The 21,894-nt window shown below is 35.2% G+C and overlaps 3 protein-coding genes across 3 annotated transcripts; 2 read left to right on the plus strand and 1 right to left on the minus strand.

Moving 5' to 3' along the window:
• The first annotated feature begins 6,314 nt into the window (after positions 1-6,314).
• LOC132184489 (ubiquitin-fold modifier-conjugating enzyme) lies at positions 6,315-8,873 on the plus strand. Its single transcript, XM_059598139.2, has 3 exons — positions 6,315-6,777; positions 6,890-6,951; positions 8,614-8,873. Exons 1-3 carry the CDS (start codon positions 6,445-6,447, stop codon positions 8,741-8,743), a joined length of 525 nt encoding a protein of 174 aa, XP_059454122.1. The 5' UTR covers positions 6,315-6,444; the 3' UTR covers positions 8,744-8,873.
• A 2,240-nt stretch (positions 8,874-11,113) lies between these two features.
• On the minus strand, positions 11,114-15,087 carry LOC132184438 (pentatricopeptide (PPR) repeat-containing protein). Its single transcript, XM_059598076.2, has 3 exons — positions 12,029-15,087; positions 11,896-11,940; positions 11,114-11,475 (listed from the first exon to the last, which is right to left on the minus strand). Exon 1 carries the CDS (start codon positions 14,703-14,705, stop codon positions 12,210-12,212), a length of 2,496 nt encoding a protein of 831 aa, XP_059454059.2. The 5' UTR covers positions 14,706-15,087; the 3' UTR covers positions 11,114-11,475; positions 11,896-11,940; positions 12,029-12,209.
• A 3,279-nt stretch (positions 15,088-18,366) lies between these two features.
• On the plus strand, positions 18,367-21,603 carry NAC057 (NAC domain containing protein 57). Its single transcript, XM_059597378.2, has 3 exons — positions 18,367-18,523; positions 18,624-18,901; positions 21,089-21,603. The coding sequence occupies exons 1-3, from the start codon at positions 18,367-18,369 to the stop codon at positions 21,377-21,379; spliced, it is 726 nt and encodes a 241-aa protein (XP_059453361.1). The 3' UTR covers positions 21,380-21,603.
• The last annotated feature ends 291 nt before the right edge of the window (positions 21,604-21,894 follow it).

Here is a 21,894-nt window from a genome sequence, read left to right on the forward strand (position 1 = left end):
CGGTGCCGGTTTGTCTTAAAATCTAGGCCGTTCCTTCGGTTTATCTTTTAATAAGTCATAAACTCCGAATTTATCAGTCCACGACTCCACAATTGACAGTGATGCTGGGTACTTAAATTACTTTGATATGATAAATTGAAAAATATTTTTTTATTTAAGGTATATATTTAAAAAGTATTTTTGTGTTTTAAACTATTTATTAATAATTTAAAAAAATTTATAATTTTTATTTTAAAATAAAAGGTTAATAAAAGAGTCAACCCATATCATTTTTTTTTTTTTTTTTTGGTTAAATAAGAAGAAATCTACCTAAATTTGAATCCATTTAAACATTTGAATATGTAGAATAGAATAGGTGTTCCATTAAGAAAATGAAAAGCTATTACGAGGAACCGAGAATGGTGGAATATTTGTCATTGTCTTTTCTAGCAACATTTTAGTGACTGACATAATAAATACTACATAAATTGGTACATCATAACTTATAATAAAAGTTGTAATCCTTAACTAACAACGCTCTAAATTGATACCAAACAATTAGGAGTGTTCAAACAGTTATAACCGTCGGTTATTGGCTATAACCACAACCGATTTGGGCCGCGCGGCTATAACTGCTTTTTTTTTTTAATAGGCTTTTGGGCTTTTTAAGTGTTTTGGGCCTTCAATTTGCTTTCTTTTTTTTTTTTCTTTTTTTTTTTAAAGGGTTTAAAGCCAAAATGTTCCAAAAAAGATGAAAAAAAAAAACATGGCCAAATAAATTATAGCCTAAAAACATGGCTAAAAAAAACATAGCCCAAATCCATTAATCCAAATTCAAATGAAAAAATTAAAAAGACAAATCCCAAATCTCAATACATATTACAAAATACAAACTAAATGGAAGCAAATCAAATATAAATATAATAAATATTTAATATATATTTATATTATTATATATAAATAAAGGCGGTTATCGATTATAACTGTCTTTCCCTACCCCTAAAACCGTTAACCACAACCGCCCTAATCGATTAGTGGTTTGTGGTTATAATCGGTTATTGGTTGGCGGGTCAGTTCTTGAACACCCCTACAAACAATGTTATATGTAGTTAAATAAATGAACAAAAAAATGTTAATATTTATATATTATTTATATATGTAGTTAAATAAATGAACAAAAAATGTTAATATTTATATATTATATATGATATAAAGTTTAGTAATTTTAGGACTATTCCAATGTTGTATTAAATAAACAATTAAAAATTAAAAAAAAAATCTAAAAATTATGATTTTAAAAATAGCAATTCTTATTCGTGTTGTATAAGACTCGGGCCTCCAAAAGGAATGTTATGGGCTTATGAGCTATGGGTGTACAAGCAGTTGCAATGATTCTCGATCTTATAACCGCAACCACAACTTATTTAGGCGATTATTTGTTTTTAAATAACCACCGACCATAACGGTAAGGTTGGTTAAAATGTTAATAAACTCAAATATTAAAATGACCAAATTAATCTGAAAAAAACATTTTTCCTATTATCAAAGGTCAAACATGTACCCATTTGGCAAAACTCACTTTTTTTCTCTTATTTTTATTTTAGAAAAGAAGCTAAACTTATTTATTCACATTACCAAACAACTTTCTATATATTTTTTTTTCTCACAAAAATTTTGAAACTTGAGTTCACCTTTACATTATATCAATTAATTCTTACTTTTTTTCTTTTTTGGGGAAACTTCACTTTGGCCCCCTGAACTTCCACTCGATTTTACAAACCCTTCCTAAACTTCTAAATCTTTCATTTTGAACCCCTGAACTTTCAATTACTCTCAATGTAGACCCCTCCGTCATATTTTAAACGTTACATGACGTTTATACTCCGAGCTTTTGTATAAAATTTCAACTTTCAAAACGTTTTTTTTATTTTTTAAAAAAATGAAAATCAAAGACATTTTGTGTAGCGCCGCAAAATTTTCAAAGTTATTTAAATAGATTATTTTGATAATGATGTTATTTTAATATCAATTTTAGTCATTGATTTTAATTCTTGGGAAAATTATGGTGTTACAGATAATGGTAATTGGTGAAATAATAGGATAGTAAATAGTAGAAAAAATTGTATTGGTAGGTAGAATAATAAGAGAAGGTAGAGTAGTTAATGGTAGGTATAATAGTATTGGTATAGTAAAAGGAGTGTAGAATTGTAAATGGAATGTAGAATAATCAATGGTAGGTATAATAGTGTTAGTAGGTGGAATAGTAAAATGAGGGTAGAATTGTAAATGGAAGGTAGAATAGTATTTGGTTTTTCTTATAAATAGAGTTCTTCCCTTTTACAAATTTCACCACTCATCTCCCTTCTCTTCCACATATTATTCCTTCTTCTGATTTCTACTCGATCTTTCTTCTTTCTTAGAGTGTTTACACAGAGTAGAGAGAGAAAGGGCAAGACAAAGCGTTGTAAGAAAGAAAGAACACGAGAGAGAACGGACTTGAGAAATTAGTTTCAAAAGATATACTAGTGGTGTTAGTCAGATTGTAGCAACTAGATCATTCAGACCATTTTTAGCTTCAGTCTAAAGGGAAGAAAATTCACTACCCCTTATAAAATTACTTCATGTCATGCTATTTATTCATTATTGTATCAAACTGTAAATGATTATTTTATTTACCTATCATAAAGATATGTTGCATGCATGAAGGATTTCTAAAAGAATTATTTAGAAAGTTTATATTTCTTTAAACGCTTTTTAAGTACAACAAGTTTATATTAGAAAAGTTTCCATTTTGAGAAAAGAAAGTTGAGAAATGATGATGATTATAAGAAATAAGAATGATGATAAACCCTCCTACATGTTGCCCTAAGATGCATCAAAAAAAGTACAAAGAAAAGTACAAGAAATGAGTTAAATGTTTATGAAATGATGGCACATGTATGAAGGAGAATATTTTTTGCCCCAAGATAAGTAAAGATGAGAGAAGTTCGGTACCGATACTCGGATGAAGGCGAAACCACTGAAGGAGGCTATGCAAGAAGGTGCTATTCTATCAACATGATCGTTGAGTGCACCACGAAATAGTTAATTGATGGTTGGGCATGACTGAGGCCATAATTTAGTGTCATGGTCACAATGACCCGCAACCCTCGTACACAGGGGTAATAGTGTACATGGGTCATAATATAAGAAAATTATAATATAATTTCAACGACGATATACTATGATGATTTACAATGATGATTTATAATGATGCATTATAATGATGATTTATAACGATGATTTATTATTAGATGTAATAGTATGTATATGCTACGGGAGATGCAACCGTACATACATATATTATTATGGCTGGATGTATATATATTTGTGAAAACATTTTTTTAAAACTGAGGATAAGGAGTAAAACTATTTATGGTTGTGGACTTTACTTGTTGGGCCCCTTTGGGCTCATTCAGTTTTATTTATTGTTTTCAGGTAGAAAGGACGCTGGAATAGGAGGCCGGAATGGGGGCGGGAATAATTATTAACTTTCAAAGTCTTTTCATATAAGTTATTGTAATAATATGATATTCCGCAACTAAAGTTTAATGTTTTCTAATTTCGCTTATAATAAAATCTCTTGAAGAATGTTCTATATATTTATCGTATCCTTTAAAATCAAGTACTCTGATAGACCTTATAGATCTTTGCAAAAACTTTTGTTGTAAAAGAAGAAAAGTAGCAAACTCAGTCTTAACAGGCTGGGGATGTTACATTTTGGTCTTTTTGTGTATTTTTAACGGCTAAAATTAACGAAAAAATTCTAATTAAGAGTAATTGAAAGTTCAGGGGTCCAAAATGAGATATTTGAAAGTTTAGGAGGGTTTGTAAAATTGAGTGGAAGTTAAGGGGATCAAAGTGAAGTTTCCCCTTTTTTTTTTTTTTTAGCTTTATAAAAAGCGTAGGCACCCCAAAGCATATATGAAGTATTAAAAAATGACACAAAAACAGGAAAAAAAATTAAATTTAAAATAAAAGAAAAGAAAAATATTCCTAAAAAACCCCAACAACACCTGAATACCCTCACACCCGAAACCCACAACCACAAGGACACTCAACACTACCGCACGTGAGCCTTGCCTTTCCGTCGCCAAATGGACGCTATTGCATCACCATAGTTAACGAAACTTTCTATATTTGACATCTCCCTCTTGCCTTTAGTCTTAGGCCGCACAACCTTTACTTCCTGCATAAAGTCCTCTTTAACGGCTTCCAACAAAGCCAAGGTTGTAACCTCATCTTCATCACAATCTAACACCCAATCGAGGGGGTTGGGAGAAAATACATCCAAAGGGCAAGGGGAATTTTCATACTCCCCATCCCAAACCTCGTCTCCCTAATCCCACACAACAATCTCCCTGAACAACCCAAAAAACCTACCAACCCCTTCTATGATTGGATCAAGCAAGTCAACTGACATCGACTAAAGTGTATGAGGAGATACCATCCAAATCTTCATCGACTCCATCTTCCGTAACAACTAAAGACAATGAAGTCGCAACTAACACTTCAGGTGAGGGAAGAGAAGTGTGCCTTGCGGGACTCGGACCAAGGAATCCTCGTCATTATCAGCCTTCCCCTTCTTACTTTTATCTATAACAAAAATAAAATCAAACTTCTTGTATTTTATTACCAAACAATTTTCTTTATTTTCTTTTTTTTTTTTTCCACAAAATTCAAAATTATTTTCACCAATGTATTACAGCACTCCTTGTAACCTCACTAAAACCTTTTTTTTTTTGGTTATTTTGGTGAGGCAATTTAACCAAAATGACTTAAATGTCCATTTTTCAGCCTCACTACTTTAACAAAAAAAAAAAGTAATGAGGTGAACAGTACTCACCAAATCTAAAAATTACTATTTACTTACCTATTGATTAATAACTTATTTCTTTCTCTTCATTTTTGCTTTTCGTTTCTCTCTTTTCCTTTAATAGTTTTAAAAAAATAAACAAATCTTTGAAAATGAATATTTAAATGGAATGGTAAAAGTAGATTGTTAAAATAGTGAGGGTAGGGTGCTCTAAAAAAATGAATTGTCAAAATAACCAAAAGTAACCAAAAGTGTACTTTTAGTACTTTTGGTTACTTTGGTGAGTAAAATTTGGTGAGACTAGTAGAAATGCTCTTACTATTTTAGAAAGGATAAAAATTTTCTCCAAACCAATATGAAGGAAATATCCTTCAACCCATGTAAAATAGTGCAAAGTGTGAAAAATGATCATCTCCATTTCAAAATCCCTCAATTTCCTCAATTTAGTGCATTTTAAAGGGAACATGATCATCTCCAGTCCATAGATATCTAGTTCATGACTATAATTTATTCTCAAAAATTCTATGGCTATAAATAAGACACATATTCCAAAAATAAAAATAATAGTAAAATATTATTTTAAATTAAAAAAATGAAAAAATAAATTAATAATAAAATAATAAAAAAGAAGGGGGTGGCTGGCCACCATAGGCCACCCCCATTTTGGGTAGGGGGTGGCTCAAGCAAGCCACCCCCAATGGTTGGCCAGGGGGTGGCCGAACCACCCCCATGGCCAGCCTGGGGTGGCCGAAGCCACCCCTTAGCCTAGAGAGGTGGTCGAGGCTCTTGGGGGTGGTTCAGCCACCCCCTTTTGCAAGATGGGGGTGGCCGAACCACCCCATAGGCCATGGGGGTGGTTCGGCCACCCCCTGGCAGGCCATTGGGGGTGGCTTGACCCAAAATGGGCGTGGCCGACTACCCCCTATGGTGGCCAGCCACCCCCTTCTTTTTTTATTAATTTGTTTTTAATTTAAAATAATACTTTATTATTATTTTTATTAGTGGGATATGTGGCCATATGATTTCTAAGAAAAATCCTAACCATGAACTATATATTCTCCAGTCCATTATAGACTAGAAAGGATCATATTCCATTTTGAAGGGTATTGCATTTAATGCACTACCATCATTAAAACTTTTTAACCTCATTAATTGCACTTTACTAACTTAGACAACATTTAATGTGTCTCACATTTGGCATTATTTTATATGGGTCGGATGGTATTTCCTCGAGATTGATTTGGAGAAAATTTTTGTAGTTTTATAAAATAAAATAAAAAATAAAAATAGTTTGCCAAATGATTAATGTTCCTGACACTTCACACTATTTTACATGAGTTAGAGAATATTTCATCCGGACTGATTTGAAGGAAATTTCTGTCATCTTAGAAAATAAAATAAAAAATAAAATAGTATGCCAAACACAACTTTTGGGAAACCCAACTTGGCCGAGCACTCGCCATTTGCCAATCTCGCATGACTGTTAATATATTTCCGACATATATATTTTTTTTTCCCGGGACCAAAAAACTATCCTTTAACGGGCGCAGAGAAGAGTAGAACGATTCGTAGAGATTTGAGCAAAATCAAATCTAGGGTTAGAGAAAGAAATGGAGGGTTGGGACCCGAACACGAAGTCGACGCTGACCCAAATCCCTCTGCTGACGACGAAGGCTGGGCCGAGGGATGGCGCAGCGTGGATGCAGAGGTTGAAGGAGGAGTACAAGGCGCTGATCGCCTACACGCAGATGAACAAGTCCAAGGACAACGACTGGTTCCGGATCTCCGCCGCCAATCCCGAGGGCACGCGCTGGACCGGCAAGTGCTGGTACGTCCACAACCTCCTCAAATACGAGTTCGACCTCCAGTTCGATATCCCCGTCACCTACCCCTCCACCGCGCCCGAGCTCGAGCTCCCCCAACTCGACGGCAAGACCCAGAAGGTTGCCTTTTTTGTTTTCGGATTTTGCCCCCTCCTTTTCCTTTTTTTTTGTTTTTTTTTCGTTAATTAATTAAATTAATTGGTTCTGATTTTTTGTTGGTGTTTTGTTTCAGATGTATAGAGGGGGGAAGATATGCTTGACCGTGCATTTCAAGCCGCTTTGGGCAAAAAACTGGTACTACTTTATTATTTACTTTTTATTCCAAATTTAATTTCAATTGTTCTTTTCTAAATTCTTCAATTACTTTATATGTTTAGATTTATTATTTTTAGAATATTGATCGAATAAGCCTTTCTTTGCTTCCAAGTATGATAAACAACCGCAGCCAAACTAAGTTTGCATAAACTCTGTTTCAAGTTACCTCCCGTCAATTCCTTGCCCCCCCAAATGCAATGATTGCTTCCCAGTTGCAGCTGGGGAGATGATCTCTGTCTTCCAAGCAACTCCTGAAAAATCTGCAGATCACATCTCCCGTATACCCCGAGCTCGGCAACTTCACCCCAGTTGAAAGACTATCACAGACCACTAACCAAGCTATGAATGCCTGCCGAGGAGTAACCATGGCATGCCATATCTCCAATTAACACTTGGCACCTTCAGTCTAATAGCATTCCAAGTCTCAATGCAAGTTTAAGTATTTTTCTTCGAAACAGTCCAAATAGGTTGATCACCCTCCCCGATACTCACATCAGGAAGCATGCTCCAATTTTTCACTAGATCTTCAGATCTAGCAGCCACCCAGTACTAGGTTTTATCCCTTAGAACATAGGATAATTTTCCACCCACAGTACTTCCCGAACCATAGACACTTCTATGACCAAATTTTTCATAAAGCACACCTTCCGGATGTCACCAATCAAACTACATATGTATGCACTTCCCATCTCCAACCTTTTACCGTATGAAGTTCCTTGCCAAATCACAGAGCTATAGGAGTTTTTGCCAGCACCAAGAGCATTCCTGAGAGAGTTTTACCTGCCGTAAACTTCTCCCTCTTAACAGATACATTTTCCACCCATGCTACCCACAAAGAACCAGCCCTAGCAAAAAGATTCCATGTGTGTCGCAACATGGAGGCTTTATTCCAATCATCCACCCTTTTAAGACCGAGACCTCCTTCCTTGTTAGGAACACGGATTTGATTCCAAGCTACCTTTGCCTCAGCTTTAATATTATTATTTCCAGACCACAAATAATGGTTAAACTTCTGTTCCAACAGCATGATAATCTTCTTGGGGAGGACAAAAATGCTTGCCCAATATACCTGAAGAATATACAATACTTATTAGAATATTGATCAACTCATTAAACTCATCGTTTCCTATCTAAACGAACTTATAATTTCATGATGTCAGACCATGTGGTCCTAATACTTCCCAAATCCAATCAAAGTTAAATATATCACGAGTTGTATCCACTTTCAGTCGTTAATGGAGGTTTAGGCATATACATGAGGAAGAGTATTAGAATATTGGTTGAGTGGTTGAATTCATCATTTTCTATCTACGTAGGGGACAACCGGTAATTTATCAAGTATCTGGGGAAGAAGGCTTTTAGAACTAATACATTTTCATTTAATATAAATTTCCCAAACATTAGTATTTTAAGAATAATATTGTTAAGGGTTTTGTTCCTGGAAATTTGCTTCCCAATTTTTAAAATGGAGGTTTGTATTTCAATTTGGAGCAGAAGGGAATTGTATATTAACATGATGGTTGGTTTATTACCTAAATGTGGCAGTGGTTTTCATTAGGAATCTTTTTTCTTAATCAACTCTGTATTTGATAGTGGACTTGTAGACTGATAGATTTGTTGATCTTGCCTTTTGTTTTGCAGTCCTAGGTTTGGTATAGCACATGCACTCTGCTTAGGACTTGCGCCATGGCTTGCTGCAGAGGTTCCCATTCTTGTGGATTCTGGTATGATTAAGCACAAAGATGATGCAACCTCTTCAAGTGAAACTTAGTTATTTTGCCCTATGTTGAGATTGTAGAACTAAACATCGATATCAAGGAAAATAACGGTTGAGGCATAAAAGTGCCTTTAACAGGTGTACAATTTATTACCCTTCTATAACAATCTATTATATTAGATCAGATACATACTCTCAAAATTTCTTGCATTGAGCTCTTGGTTTAAAAAGGCATATGCATTATTACTTTCTGTCAACATTGTTTTTACTTTCTGGTTACATTACAACCTACAATGTTCAATTAGGCACAGTGATCTCTACCTTACTCTGCATTACATCTTTAGTATCCTTTTCGATACATTTAATAAAACTTGACTATTATAAAAAAAAAAGTATCCTTTTGATACATTGTTTGTAGCTGTAAATTGGATGAAATTTGGATCTTTATGGGTTCAGATTTCAAATTTTGCATTCTAAAGTTTATCCAGCGTTTGTGTTTTTCCTTCTTCTTTACCTTTAATCCTTTGCTACAATTCGACCCATTTGTTACTTTTGTAGAGCTCTTGCACATCCTCAAGCATTCCATGCATATAACCCGTGCTTTCTGGCTTGTGTACCTGCATTTTAAATTATTCCCACCTAGCCAAAGTTTCCAAGATTGGAGATGGGTGTCTTGTAGACTCTTCCTGTCAAGGGGCTCTTGTAGATTATGGTAGTAGGCCAATCTTGTAGTGTTTAAATGCTGACGAACAATTGGAGTTTAATTGAAAACTAACATATTTGTTTTGCTTGGTTTTATACTTTAGTTTTAGTCATGTGCATACATATTATGCTATGCAGTGGCAGCAGTATAATGGGATACATGATAGGGAAAGAAGAGAAATCATATTCAATCAGCAAGTATGATATACTAATAGATTCCAAAACAGGATACAGAATATAAACGGACTTAAGACTTGTTAGTGCTTGTGTGAAGAAAAATATTTGGGGTACTACATTGTTTGTTATAATCTCGCCAATTCATATTTTATGAAAATGAGTACCATGTGAACTACTGCATTAGTTTGTAAATATGGCAAGTGTTATCACGTGACGGTTTATATTTTTTGTGACTAATATGATAAGTGACACAAACTGTCACATTAATTTATAAAATTGATGCGCTGATACATGATACAAATATTGATGTGCTCCTCAAGTGTGCTGAGAAAACAAACTAATGTGTACAATTATCCCAAAGTTCCATATTGGGTAGCATGTTCAAAAACAATGGGCTGACATGGAGGTAACTCAATCGGCTGGAATTATACCTAATGAAGCGGAAGTTACTAGTTCGAATCTTCCTCCCCTCTCTTGTGCGGACATGTCAAAATAAAATGAAATAAAATAAAATAACAATTTCATATAAATCTACATGGCCGTGGGGACCCATGGAAGTCATGGCCATGGAGGTTTCCACAACCATGGAGTGTATGAGCCACCGCTATAGCCATGTGGCATCCATGAAAATCCCTTTTCGTGGCCATGGGAGCTGCCATGGAGGGACCGTCATGGCTGTGGGGATTCCATCGAAGTCCCTTAATGGTCAAGGAGGCATGGACTCCGTCAGTGGAGGTATTGGTGTGGTCTATGTGGAGAGTTTTGTTTTGTTTTTTTGTTAAAAAAATCTGTATATTATTGACATTTCTTTTGCAAGTATTTTAGAAATATTCAGTTAGAAAAATTTGATTTAACATGAATTGAAGAATCTATTTCTAAATTCTTCATTCATAAGGATACATTCGAAAAATAAGATAACATTTTAATAATGATTGAAAGCATTTGTCCGAATTTGATATTGTTTAATCTCTTCACAAGGTGAGGCAGTTTCCACCTTTACCATACATGCATCTACTGCATCTCTTGGACCTACACTTTCAAGCTTCTAAAAGCATTGCGTTTCCTTCCAGTTGTTCATTAATATAGGCCGCTCCGGTCAATATGAATGTGTGTTTTAGCTCCCTCGGCATGTAGTGCATGATAATCACTATCATGTCAAGCATTTCATGAAAGTAGGCCTCATCGTCGAATGAATCACTGTCGGTATCCTAAGATATATTGGACTCAAAGTCGCATCTACCCAGGAACGGAGCCAGAAACTATTAAGATTATGGATCAGGAGTAAAAAATTTGATGCTAGGGGCCAGTTGGCTAATTTTTTTTTTTTTTTTTTACCTTAAAATTTTGTTGTTGTTAGGAATTGAAGGGGGGCCATGGCCAATACCAATCCCCCCCTTCCCTCCGGCCCTGCGTCCACCTACAAACCATATATTGAATAGCGTTTAATCATTCAATAAACAATAGATTTGACGCTTACTTTTGAAAGTTCATTGATCCAGGGGAAAGAAGTTCTCTTTTATCTTTCCATGAGTAGACTAACAGGAATGCAAAGAGTTTAATTAAAATAAATATATGACATATTACATCATTGTAAATGCCATAGTTCGAGTAATTAATCCAAAAGGTAAGGAAAATGAAACACTACTCTGGTTTATCGAGAAACAATTCTCAAGCAGGCTTTGAAACTTCTTGAGGGCCAATGTTGTATAATGGCAAAAGTGAATGGTAGCAGATGCATCGGCCTACTTTTGACGAGAAATCGAAGCCGGAGCACTCTGTCTACTTTTCTGGAGCAGCATTGGTTCCGTCAATAAAGCCAAGCAGTTGCTAAACACTAATTGGAATCCAAAGGAACATACATTGTTCGCGTTCAATCTTCCTTACACATCAACACGCAAAACCAGCTTCTACAAAACCGACATATATTGATTTCTTTTAAATTTATGATTGATTTTTGTGCATATAGCTAGAGCCACAGCATTAAGTACCCAGATTCTGAAAGATCCATCATGATTTTTCCGTTACTTTATGATTAATCCTATCACTGTTAGCTATTCTAGACATTAAATCTCAATGTCTTTGGCCAATAACACTGCAAGCAACAATATTATTAACAAATTGTATAACCCTATCAAAGGGAGACAAAGTTGTGATGATTTAATAACATTGTCAAAGAGCATTCAGTTTAAACTCCAAGATCAGAGAAACATTCCAACTTGGATCAAAAGATCAATCACAATTATGGAAGCTAAATGGCAGAAAATGTAAAAGTAAACAAACATATAAATAAATCACTAAGCAAGAGAGAAAGAGAGAGATTTCCAGACCTCCACTCGCCTTCTTCGTAGGGAGGGTAGTCAATGTCTTCTTTCCTAATGCAATTGAACATTAGAGCCGCAAAAGACGCAAATATGCCTACAAAATCATGCACAGAGACAGAGAGAGAGAGAGAGAGAGTACCAGGGGGTAGATTAGGTAATTGACGAAGGAGACCTTGCCGGAGCTGCAGACGACGGCGTCCCCCCAGAACCGCCAGCTGGAGAAACTGAGGAATGTTGTATAGGTTCGCTATTGATAAAATTAAGACTTATGATTCCACATATATATCCTCTTCCTTATCAAAACATGTATATCCTCTTCCTCACCAGTAATCCTCACAGTTGCACACTCCATCTCTGAAATGATGAAAACGACTTGCATCTCTAACGGTTATCTCTCTCTTTGTTATGAGAGTCATATATTTTATGGCAGTATGGCAGTCTACACAAACCCGCAAATTCTTAGTAATTAGAATGGGTTTGCCAGGGCTCAGACAAAGAATTCCAAAAGCAATGGCAAGTTTCTCACTGTGATAAAGGAGAATCCTTTCCTTCTCCTCCTCTTCAACATCTTGGAGAACAAAACTAGATTCAGCACAATATCCCAACCTTTTCATCTCCACTAGCAATTCCTCTAACTTCCTGTTTATCCATGCTGATTGTGGGTGAGATCGATCTCCACCAACAAATGCATGAATAACCCCATTTATCTCAATCCAACTGCATCCTGGGCTTTTCTTAAATCCTCTGTCCCTCTGCATGATTCTAACATCTGCTGCGTCATCCCATCTTCCAGCAGCACTGTATATATTAGATAAAAGGACAAAATTTCCAGTACCTTCATGCCCTATGCCCTGGATCTTCTTTGATACTTCTTCCCCAAGTTCAATATTTTTGTGGATTCTACATCCAGCAAGCAGGGTACCCCATACATGAACATTAGGCTTCAACGGCATTGTTTGAATGAAATTGTGTGCCTCCTCCAACAGTCCAGCCCGACAGAGAAGATCAGTCATGCATACATAATGGTCAATCCTTGGAATGATGTTGAAATCTGAACTCATGGCATTAAACCAGTGTTTCCCTTCTGTGACATGTCCTGAATGGCTGCAAGCAGATAAGAGACTAATGAAAGTCACATCATCTGGCTTTAAACCCGTTTCTAGAAAGTTCTCGAACAGTCCAAGTGCTTCAGCACCAAGCCCATGGATACCATAACCAACTATCATTGCATTCCATGAGATAATATCCCGCGTATCCATCCTATCAAAAACTCGCCTAGCAATACTGATCTTCCCACATTTTGAGTACATATTTATAAGCGCATTGCAGACAGAGGTCTCAGTCACAAAGCCACGAACAAGCGAGTAACCATGGCCGCAGGCCCCGTGTTGGAGAGCAGCCAAATGTGAACAAGCTGGCAGGACGCATAACATTGTTGCCACATCTGCCTGGACTGCAGACAATTGCATCCGGTGAAAAACGAGTAAAGCCTCTTCTGCATAACCATTCTGCATGCATCCGGACATTATAGCACTATAAGAAACTGTATCTTTGAAAACCATTTGATCAAAGAACCTGAGGGCATCATCTATAACCCCACACTTTGCATACATTGAAAGTAAGGTATTACCTACCATTGTGTCTAACTCTAACCCTGATTTGATTGCATAACAATGTAATCGTCTCCCTCTGCCGAAATCAATTAGCCTTGCGCAAGCTCGAAGTATGACTGCAAGAGTTACTGGTGTTGTATTTATCGTAGTTTTGAGCACCATCTCATCATATAATGCCAATGCTTCTATCATATAATCACATACATGATACGCTCCAATCATAGCACTCCAACAAACCTCATTCCTGACACCCATCATGTCGAATACTCTTCTCGCATAAGATATGCAGAGACATTTACCATACATATCCAAAAGCCCGGTTCCAAGCACCACATCATTACAAAAATTTCTCCTTACAGAGTAGGCATGCATAGCTTTCCCTTGGCTCAAAGCATTTGCTTGCCCAACCGTTGGAAGAACAGCTACTATAGTTGAAGAGTTTGGAGTTGTTCCCGCTTTCTGCATTTCGACTACCAACCGTATTGTGTCATCATAAAGTCCATGAAGCGAGAACCCAGCAATCATAGCATTCCATGCTACAACATCTCTATGCGGCATACTATAGAACACTTTTTGTGCTTCACCTAAATCTCCGGACTTAGCATACACGTCAATCAATGCAGTGCAAACAAAAACGTCGGAGTCAAGCCCAAGTCCTTTGGCAAGATCATGTACCTCTCTACCGACTTCTATAGCTTGCAGACCAGAACAAGCTTTGAGAACAAACGGGAATGTGAATTTGGTCGGTCTAACACCTAGTTCAAGCATCCGATAGTACAAACAGATAGCTTCTTCAAACGGTCCATGCCACGCATAAGCTCTTATCATAAGGTTCCATAGTATAACAGTTGGAGTAGAAATTTTATCGAACACGCGGCGTGCAACTTTGACTTCATCACATGCAATATACAGATGGGCAAGTTTTTCGAACACAGCAGAACCTGTTATATGGGTGTTGTTCTTGACAAGATGTTGATGGATTTTCTTGCCCTGGGAGAGCGATTTCGATCGAATACAAGCTTCGAGAAGGCCTCTATAGTACTCGGCTGTGGTTTGAAAGACATCTTCTTGAGTAATGGATTTGTCAGTGACAGATTTGAGAGTATTGCTTTGCGCATGGGAATTGCTCAACAATCCTCGACTATTGCTAAATCTGCAGAGACGTCTTGCTCCCCATTTCATGTAGAAAATTTGCTCCATCATATAATTTCACTTATTAAAATATGATCTCCCCAGAAGATTGGAATTAAAATTTGAGTTTTTTTATTTTTTTTATTTTCTATCTTTTTTGCAGGAAGTTCCGCAGACTAGCCCTACGGCTACTGCCGATGATCTTGCTTCAGCAGCAGTTAATCCGGAACCCAGTGGGTCCAATGATGTATTGGTACGAGTAGCCATTGACAAGCTGAAGGAAACGAAGAAAAGTGATGATGAACCAAAGAGCATGCCTCTTGACGGACAAGCAAGAGAAGATTCCATACAAAAATCCAACCCTGGACGTAGAAACAGAGAGAGAAGGAGAGGGAAAGCCGACAGGGAAAGGGTCAGAGAGAGGGAGGACAGATCAAAGGGCCGGGATCGGGATTCTCACCGGGAACGGGATCGAGAGGAAGAGGAAAGGATATAAAGGTATTTTAAAACCATTTTATTCGTCAACTTTTTTTTTTTTCTTTTCCTAATTCTTTTATTCGTCAACTTGTTAATTTTTATTTTATTTATGGGATGTATCTTTGATTTTCTAATATGGTACGATCTTTTCCTCATAATTGTTAGATTTTCTAATGATATAATCTTTTTCATTAATGTTTATTTTATTTATGGATGTATCTTTGATTTTCTAATATGGTATGATTGTTTTTCTCATAATTCTTAGATTTTCTACTGATATAATATTTTTCTTGTTAATGTAAGAGGGCCTAGGCAACGGATTCGATTTTGCAAGAATAATTTGCGTTTGACATTGCCATTTAAAAAATACTTAATTTAAAATAAGAAAGCAATTTGTAAGCTATGAGGTGCTTATTTGAAAAGACGAGAATTTAAACCAAAATCGGGATTTCGCATAACAAATATTTGATAAAAAAAAATATTTTTTAACGTGTTTTATTAAACGCCTTTGTAATTTTAAAAAGTAAGAATTTCAAAAATACAATTTTAAAAAACGTAATTTTTATAATCGTATTTATTAAAACCGCAATCCTAAACATACCCATTGTCTGTCTGGCTTAGCTCAATCATAATAACACTAGTACAATTTAATGCAATTAATACTAATTAGGTTTGAAAATTTTCATTGCACATGAGAATTACCTTGAGATCGCTGAACCACCACCGCTTAGAGTACCTCTTTAATATGCATAAACTTGCCTCAAGGCATGCTAGTTGTATATTTTACATATATGCAACTCTTTTAAATTAGGGTCGATAAATTTGTTTTCCCTGCAACCTATTAAATTGATATGTGTTTAAACTATATGTGATTTTTACATGCATTTTAAAAAATTTCTAACTCAAATTAAAAAAAAAAAAAAAAAAAAAATTTATCCACTCAAGTACTAAAGCTTAAGGGAGCAATAGGAGGTTAAAATGTAAAAAATCTTAAGAAATAAACATATCTTAATAGACATTCCCACTTTTATATTGACCTTGCATAATATTTTGCACATTATTGACCTTATAATTGAAGCCAACTAATTGGTGTCCCACAATATATAAAGTTGAGCAAAGCGTAAATTAGATGATGAGTGCATGCTTTCTTCACATTCATATTCTGAAAAAGGTAAGAGATGTCAAATAAGAACCTTCTTTTTGTACTTTATCTGAGTATAGGGGAGATCTTGAGGAGCCATAGGGCAAAGGTGAAAGAGATAAAAGTGTAGGGGAGGAAAAAAAGTTAACCCAAAGTAGATTGATTAGTGGTCATTTGCTGAGTAATTATTATGTAAAAAGTTGGGTTATAAAGAAAAAGAAAGTTCCTGTTAAAAACATAAAATAAATAAATAATAAATAAATAAAAAAGAAAGAAGAAAAAGAAAAAGAAAGTTCATTGATTGAATGAAAGAGTGTCACGCCATGGCTTATCTAAAAAGTTCATGTCCCTAATTAACCCTAATGCTCCCCTTCTCCATCACGTTTTTTTTTTTTTTTTCATGTTAATTAATTATGTTTATTACAAAAGAAGCCATACAATTTGTAAATAAAGACCATTAATTTATGGTAATTTATTTGTTTATGCCACAAGATAAGAAATGGTAAAGCCACCCTACATTATGCTTTGGTTTAAAGTTGTGAATGTTGCTCCAAAACATCTATCCACAACTTTATCATGGGACCAAGGCGGCGGCTGGCGGAAGAGGAGGGTTTGTGTAACAACCTAGCTAGGAAAAACGTTAGTTATATCTTTGTTATTACTTATAAATGATTAGTTAATTTGGAGTTTTTGAAAAAATATTTATTAAGCTTAGTCTCACCTAATAAAAGATAAATGTAGGACTTAACATTCATGAGTGTTTTTATAACTATACACTCTGTTTGAGCTACTTATACTCAATACATTAAGCTTCACTGCTTTATGCAGACTTCACTTAGGAAAATAAGGTCCAACCTGTTTAATTTTAATTTACATATTTTTTTTATCATAGTTTAAGGCTCCGTTTATTTCAACGGAAAATATTTTCTTTCTAGCTTTTGGGTTTAGTACAATTGAAAATCATGGTCAAACCAAAAACATTTTTGGTTGACCATGAATTTTATATATGAAGTTATGAAATCGCCAATAGTGTATGTTCTAAGACATTTCAAGTGTCATTTAATTAACCACTTCATTGAACACATCTAGGCATCTATACTTGGACGTATATTTCTTGTTGATGCATTTTTTGGTCCAAGGATTTGCAGTCTAGTAATTTTTCTCCATGCATGGTTGAGTTATGAGAGGACTTCCTGTATGACAATGGTGTTCTAGTAAAACAAGGGCAAAGTCAGAGGGTCTCCGGTTGGAGTCAAAGACTCTCCGATATTTAAGTTAGCATCTTATATGTGGATAAAAAATATAATAGTGATTTTCCTCTACTATCTATGAATTAGTGTGTGTTGAGTGAGATATACAAGGGAGAGAGAAGGGTTAGAGAGAGAGAGAGAGAGAGATAGAGAGAGTGATGAGTCTCTGGGAGAGAGAGAGACGTGAATAATGTCTAGAGAGGGAGGCATGAGTCTCCTGGAGTCCCTTAGAGAAGGATTCGTCGGGGAGGAAGAAGAACCTCTTCTGCTTCCTCTTGTCTCCTTTTATTCCTATGCGCAAAAAATAGTATACACACGTATCACATGGTGAGTGGATGATAGCATATTGTAAATAAATGTAAAGCAATGGGTTCACTCAGGGAGATTTTCTCCCCAACATTTCTCATGCTTTTTCAAGGAAGAATAACATGGTGCATTGTGATCGATAGATTTGATAAAACAAACAGATATTCATTTATAATATATATATAGTAAAGAATCATCTCTCAAAAAAACCCTTGTTCAATATATATATATGTTAATGTTAGTGATGGGACCCAATCTTCACATTGACCTATAAAATGTTGTTGATGAAAATAAGAGAGTCAATATATTTAATTAAGTGGAGATGAAAGCAAGGGTTAGTGGTGCATTTTTGTTGATTAAGATATTATATATATATATATATATATATATTGTACGTAAGAAGGAAAGGGCTTGCAAGAAACGTTTGTCTGAGAATCTGTTAAAGAGAAAGTGAAAAATGAGCCAAAGACAAAGGACTTTGAATCCTTTTCTATATAAGTCATGATCAGAGCCGGTGTGGTTGTGGTCTCATCATCATCATCATCATCAGAATCATCAGATGGCACCAGTCGGACTGCCTCCTGGCTTCAGGTTCCACCCAACAGACGAAGAGCTTGTCAACTATTATCTCAAGAGGAAAATCAATGGCCAAGAAATTGAACTCGACATTATTCCTGAGGTTGATCTCTACAAATGTGAACCCTGGGAGTTAGCAGGTTAATATTTTCATTTTATTTATTATTTCTTTCTTTTTCTGTATATATATATATATGCATGGCTTATTAATTTAATTATTATGTTACATCAAAACGGCAGAGAAATCGTTCTTGCCAAGTAGAGACCCGGAGTGGTACTTCTTTGGACCGAGGGACAGAAAATACCCGAATGGGTTCAGAACCAACAGAGCGACTCGGGCCGGATATTGGAAGTCTACTGGAAAGGACAGGCGGGTTACATGCCAGACCCGACCCATTGGAATGAAGAAGACGTTGGTTTACTACAGAGGCCGAGCTCCTCAGGGGATTAGAACTGATTGGGTCATGCATGAATATCGCCTCGACGACAAAGAGTTTGAGGACACCTCCGGAATTCAGGTATATACCTTAATCTCATTTTCTCTCCCACGTCATTTTATCATATATATATATAGTTATAGTTATAGTGTTAATGTTGATGATACAGACAAACCAAAACAATATATAACAGCAATATTGATCATATATATATTAATGCGCAGAAGTTTGATATTAATTAACTAAATAATTGATCGATATATTAATTAAGTTGCTGCAAATTCACCCAGCTGATCAGGAGAAAAGGAAAAATTAAAACAACACACAAATGCAATATTAATACTCTTGAGCAAAATAATTTGTTATATATATATATATATATATATATATATATATATATATATTCTTGATTCCCAGCCTAGCTACTTGATCAGTAGCAGAAATGTTAAACTTTAAATTATTAAATTTACAATTTCTTATAAACTTAAGCTTTTAAAATAAACGACGATATAAATGACATGGCATCAAAATCCAAATTCTAAGATTTAACTTCTCATTCAATTAAAATAGTTAACGCATTGATTGATTCACACGTGAGAATGAGTATTAAAATATAATTAATTTACCATTTCCTATCATATCCTCGATCATGGAAATTAAACTCACCCTTAATAATTAATTTTCATGTTTCCCTCTAATTTATTATAGGCTTTTGGTTGAATCTTAATAATTAGCTCAGTAAGTGATGAACTTAATTTATTAATTAAATGAAGATTAATCTCACCAAAAGCCTTACATTTAGGAAACCATTTTTACAAAAGTAAGCATTGTGATGTCAAGAGTAGTCCTTTTAGAATTAGTCCCCAACCAACCTCATCAAACTCTGACAGTCCCCCCACCCCCTTTTTTTTTTGGACAAGTACTTTTTAATGGCAAAAGACATCCTAAGCTAATTAACAACTACTATAAGTACTATAATTACATGATTTTTTTTTTTTTTTGGTTCTTCTCATACACAAGTGTCACTATTTGACTTAATTCCCCCAGTGTGAAAAGCATTTTCCTTAAGTGCTTTATTATTTTCACCACCTCTTTTACACCCAAGGCCAGAAAGCAAGCCAATTAAAGCTTCTTCACCAATTGCCACCACTAATTCTCTACAATAATATTACTGTTGAATTTCTGAGGTGTGTGTAGGAATGTGGGAAGTGCATGACGTGCATGCAAAGTTAGGATCTCTCTCTCTCTCTCTCTCTCTCTCTCTTGATATGTTTATTTTATATATATATATATATATATGCATCAACAATGGCTGACATATTATATATATATATATATATATATGCATCAACAATGGCTGACATATTCGTTACTTGCACTGTTGTTAGATCTCTTAAGTGTCAAAGTCATGATGCTCCACTTTGTCTTTCTCTCTAATGAGACAAAAGTGTTATCCCCTATATGACCCAAATCCCTTCTCAAACCCTTTTTTTGCTTAATTTTATCAACTTTTAAACATTCTCTGATCTACAAATCTAGATTCCATGCCAATTAATGTTATGCAACTCAAAAAGCGTCTCTCTCTCTCTCTCTCTCTCACTCTCACTTTCATGCCTAAGAAGGTGTCGGCTCTACTTTTTCCTTTATTCCAAACAACCCAACAAGCCAATGGAGACATCAATCTAGTTATCCATCCATTCATTCCCTAATAACTAGACTTATAGGCATGCAACTGTTCTGAGTCTTCTCATGGATTCTGCATTCTGATTCTGAGTTCGAACTCTATCTCAATCATTTACCTCCCTTTATCAAAAGTTTTTCGTTAAACATTGTGAAGCATGTACTCGTCCCGACATGTAATGGGTGATTCAAAAGCATAAATATTTCTTGACCCTATTTTGTTAGACACCAAGGAAACCACTGACATGCAGTACCTGAGGTGGAAGATCTTCTGCAACTTTTTTGTCTATACACTAAAAAAAAAAAAAAGATAGATATATATTTATATGGTGTAGAGCCTGATCCTGCCGGTGTAAAACTAACACATATATCAGTTTCAGCCCCAATAATTGACTACTTTAAGCTTTATTTGGCCTTGTATGCAGCCTTTAACTATCCATAGAGATATTTTATAGAAGATTTGCAGTTTGATGAACCAGCTTTATCTTTATTTGCCTCTCTCTCTCTCTCTTATTGGCATTCAGAATTGAAAACAGAAAGAAATGCTTTACAGAATTGAGAGATTTTATTATAAGGGGTGTCTTGCAGGATACATATGCACTTTGTCGGGTGTTCAAGAAAAATGGAATCTGCTCTGAAATTGATCAAGAGCAAGGGCAATGTAGTATATCATTACTTGAAGGGTCGCAGGGTGTGATAAATGATTATGAAACCATGTCTCCAGATGTTACCATGGCATCATCATCATGCATGGATGAGGAAGATAAAGATGATTCATGGATGCAGTTCATCACAGATGATGCATGGTGTTCTTCTAGCGCAGCTATGGGTGGTGCTGGTGGTGGTGAAGAAATCTCTCGCATGGCATTCACAAACTAAAGAGTTCATAGCATGCATGGAATGGAATGGATGATTGGTGGCGAATAACATAAACTGGATATATCTTTTATATAATAAGACACTTTTTTCCAAACAGTTCCTAAGATTTTCTCAATTTTCATAATTTGTAGATTAATTATCTTTACTGGGATATGATGGTATGGTTATTGGGTTGCTTCATTACATAGGGTCATACTATCATCAGATGACTCTCTGGAATTTTATTTTTTTTATTAGCCTCTTCTTGGAGGTGATTTGGATGTTACTTTGTGGAATAAAAGGACATTAATTGAGATCATTGTTTTTGTTATTGTTGGATTATGAGATCGAGCTTACATATACACACAAGCCGAGAACTTTTATCCCTTTTTGCAGCCTTTTAAATAACTATTTATCTTAAAAGCTTAAATTAATAAGAAAGTTTAAATTTAATTATTTAATTAAAACACTAGAAAATTTAATTAAAATAAAAAAGTGAATTACAAAAATAAGAGTCGAGTTCAAGAACTTGTATT

Source organism: Corylus avellana, chromosome 7, assembly GCF_965113065.1.
Source record: "Corylus avellana chromosome 7, dhCorAvel1.hap1.2, whole genome shotgun sequence".
In the NCBI taxonomy this organism is placed as follows: Eukaryota; Viridiplantae; Streptophyta; class Magnoliopsida; order Fagales; family Betulaceae; genus Corylus; species Corylus avellana.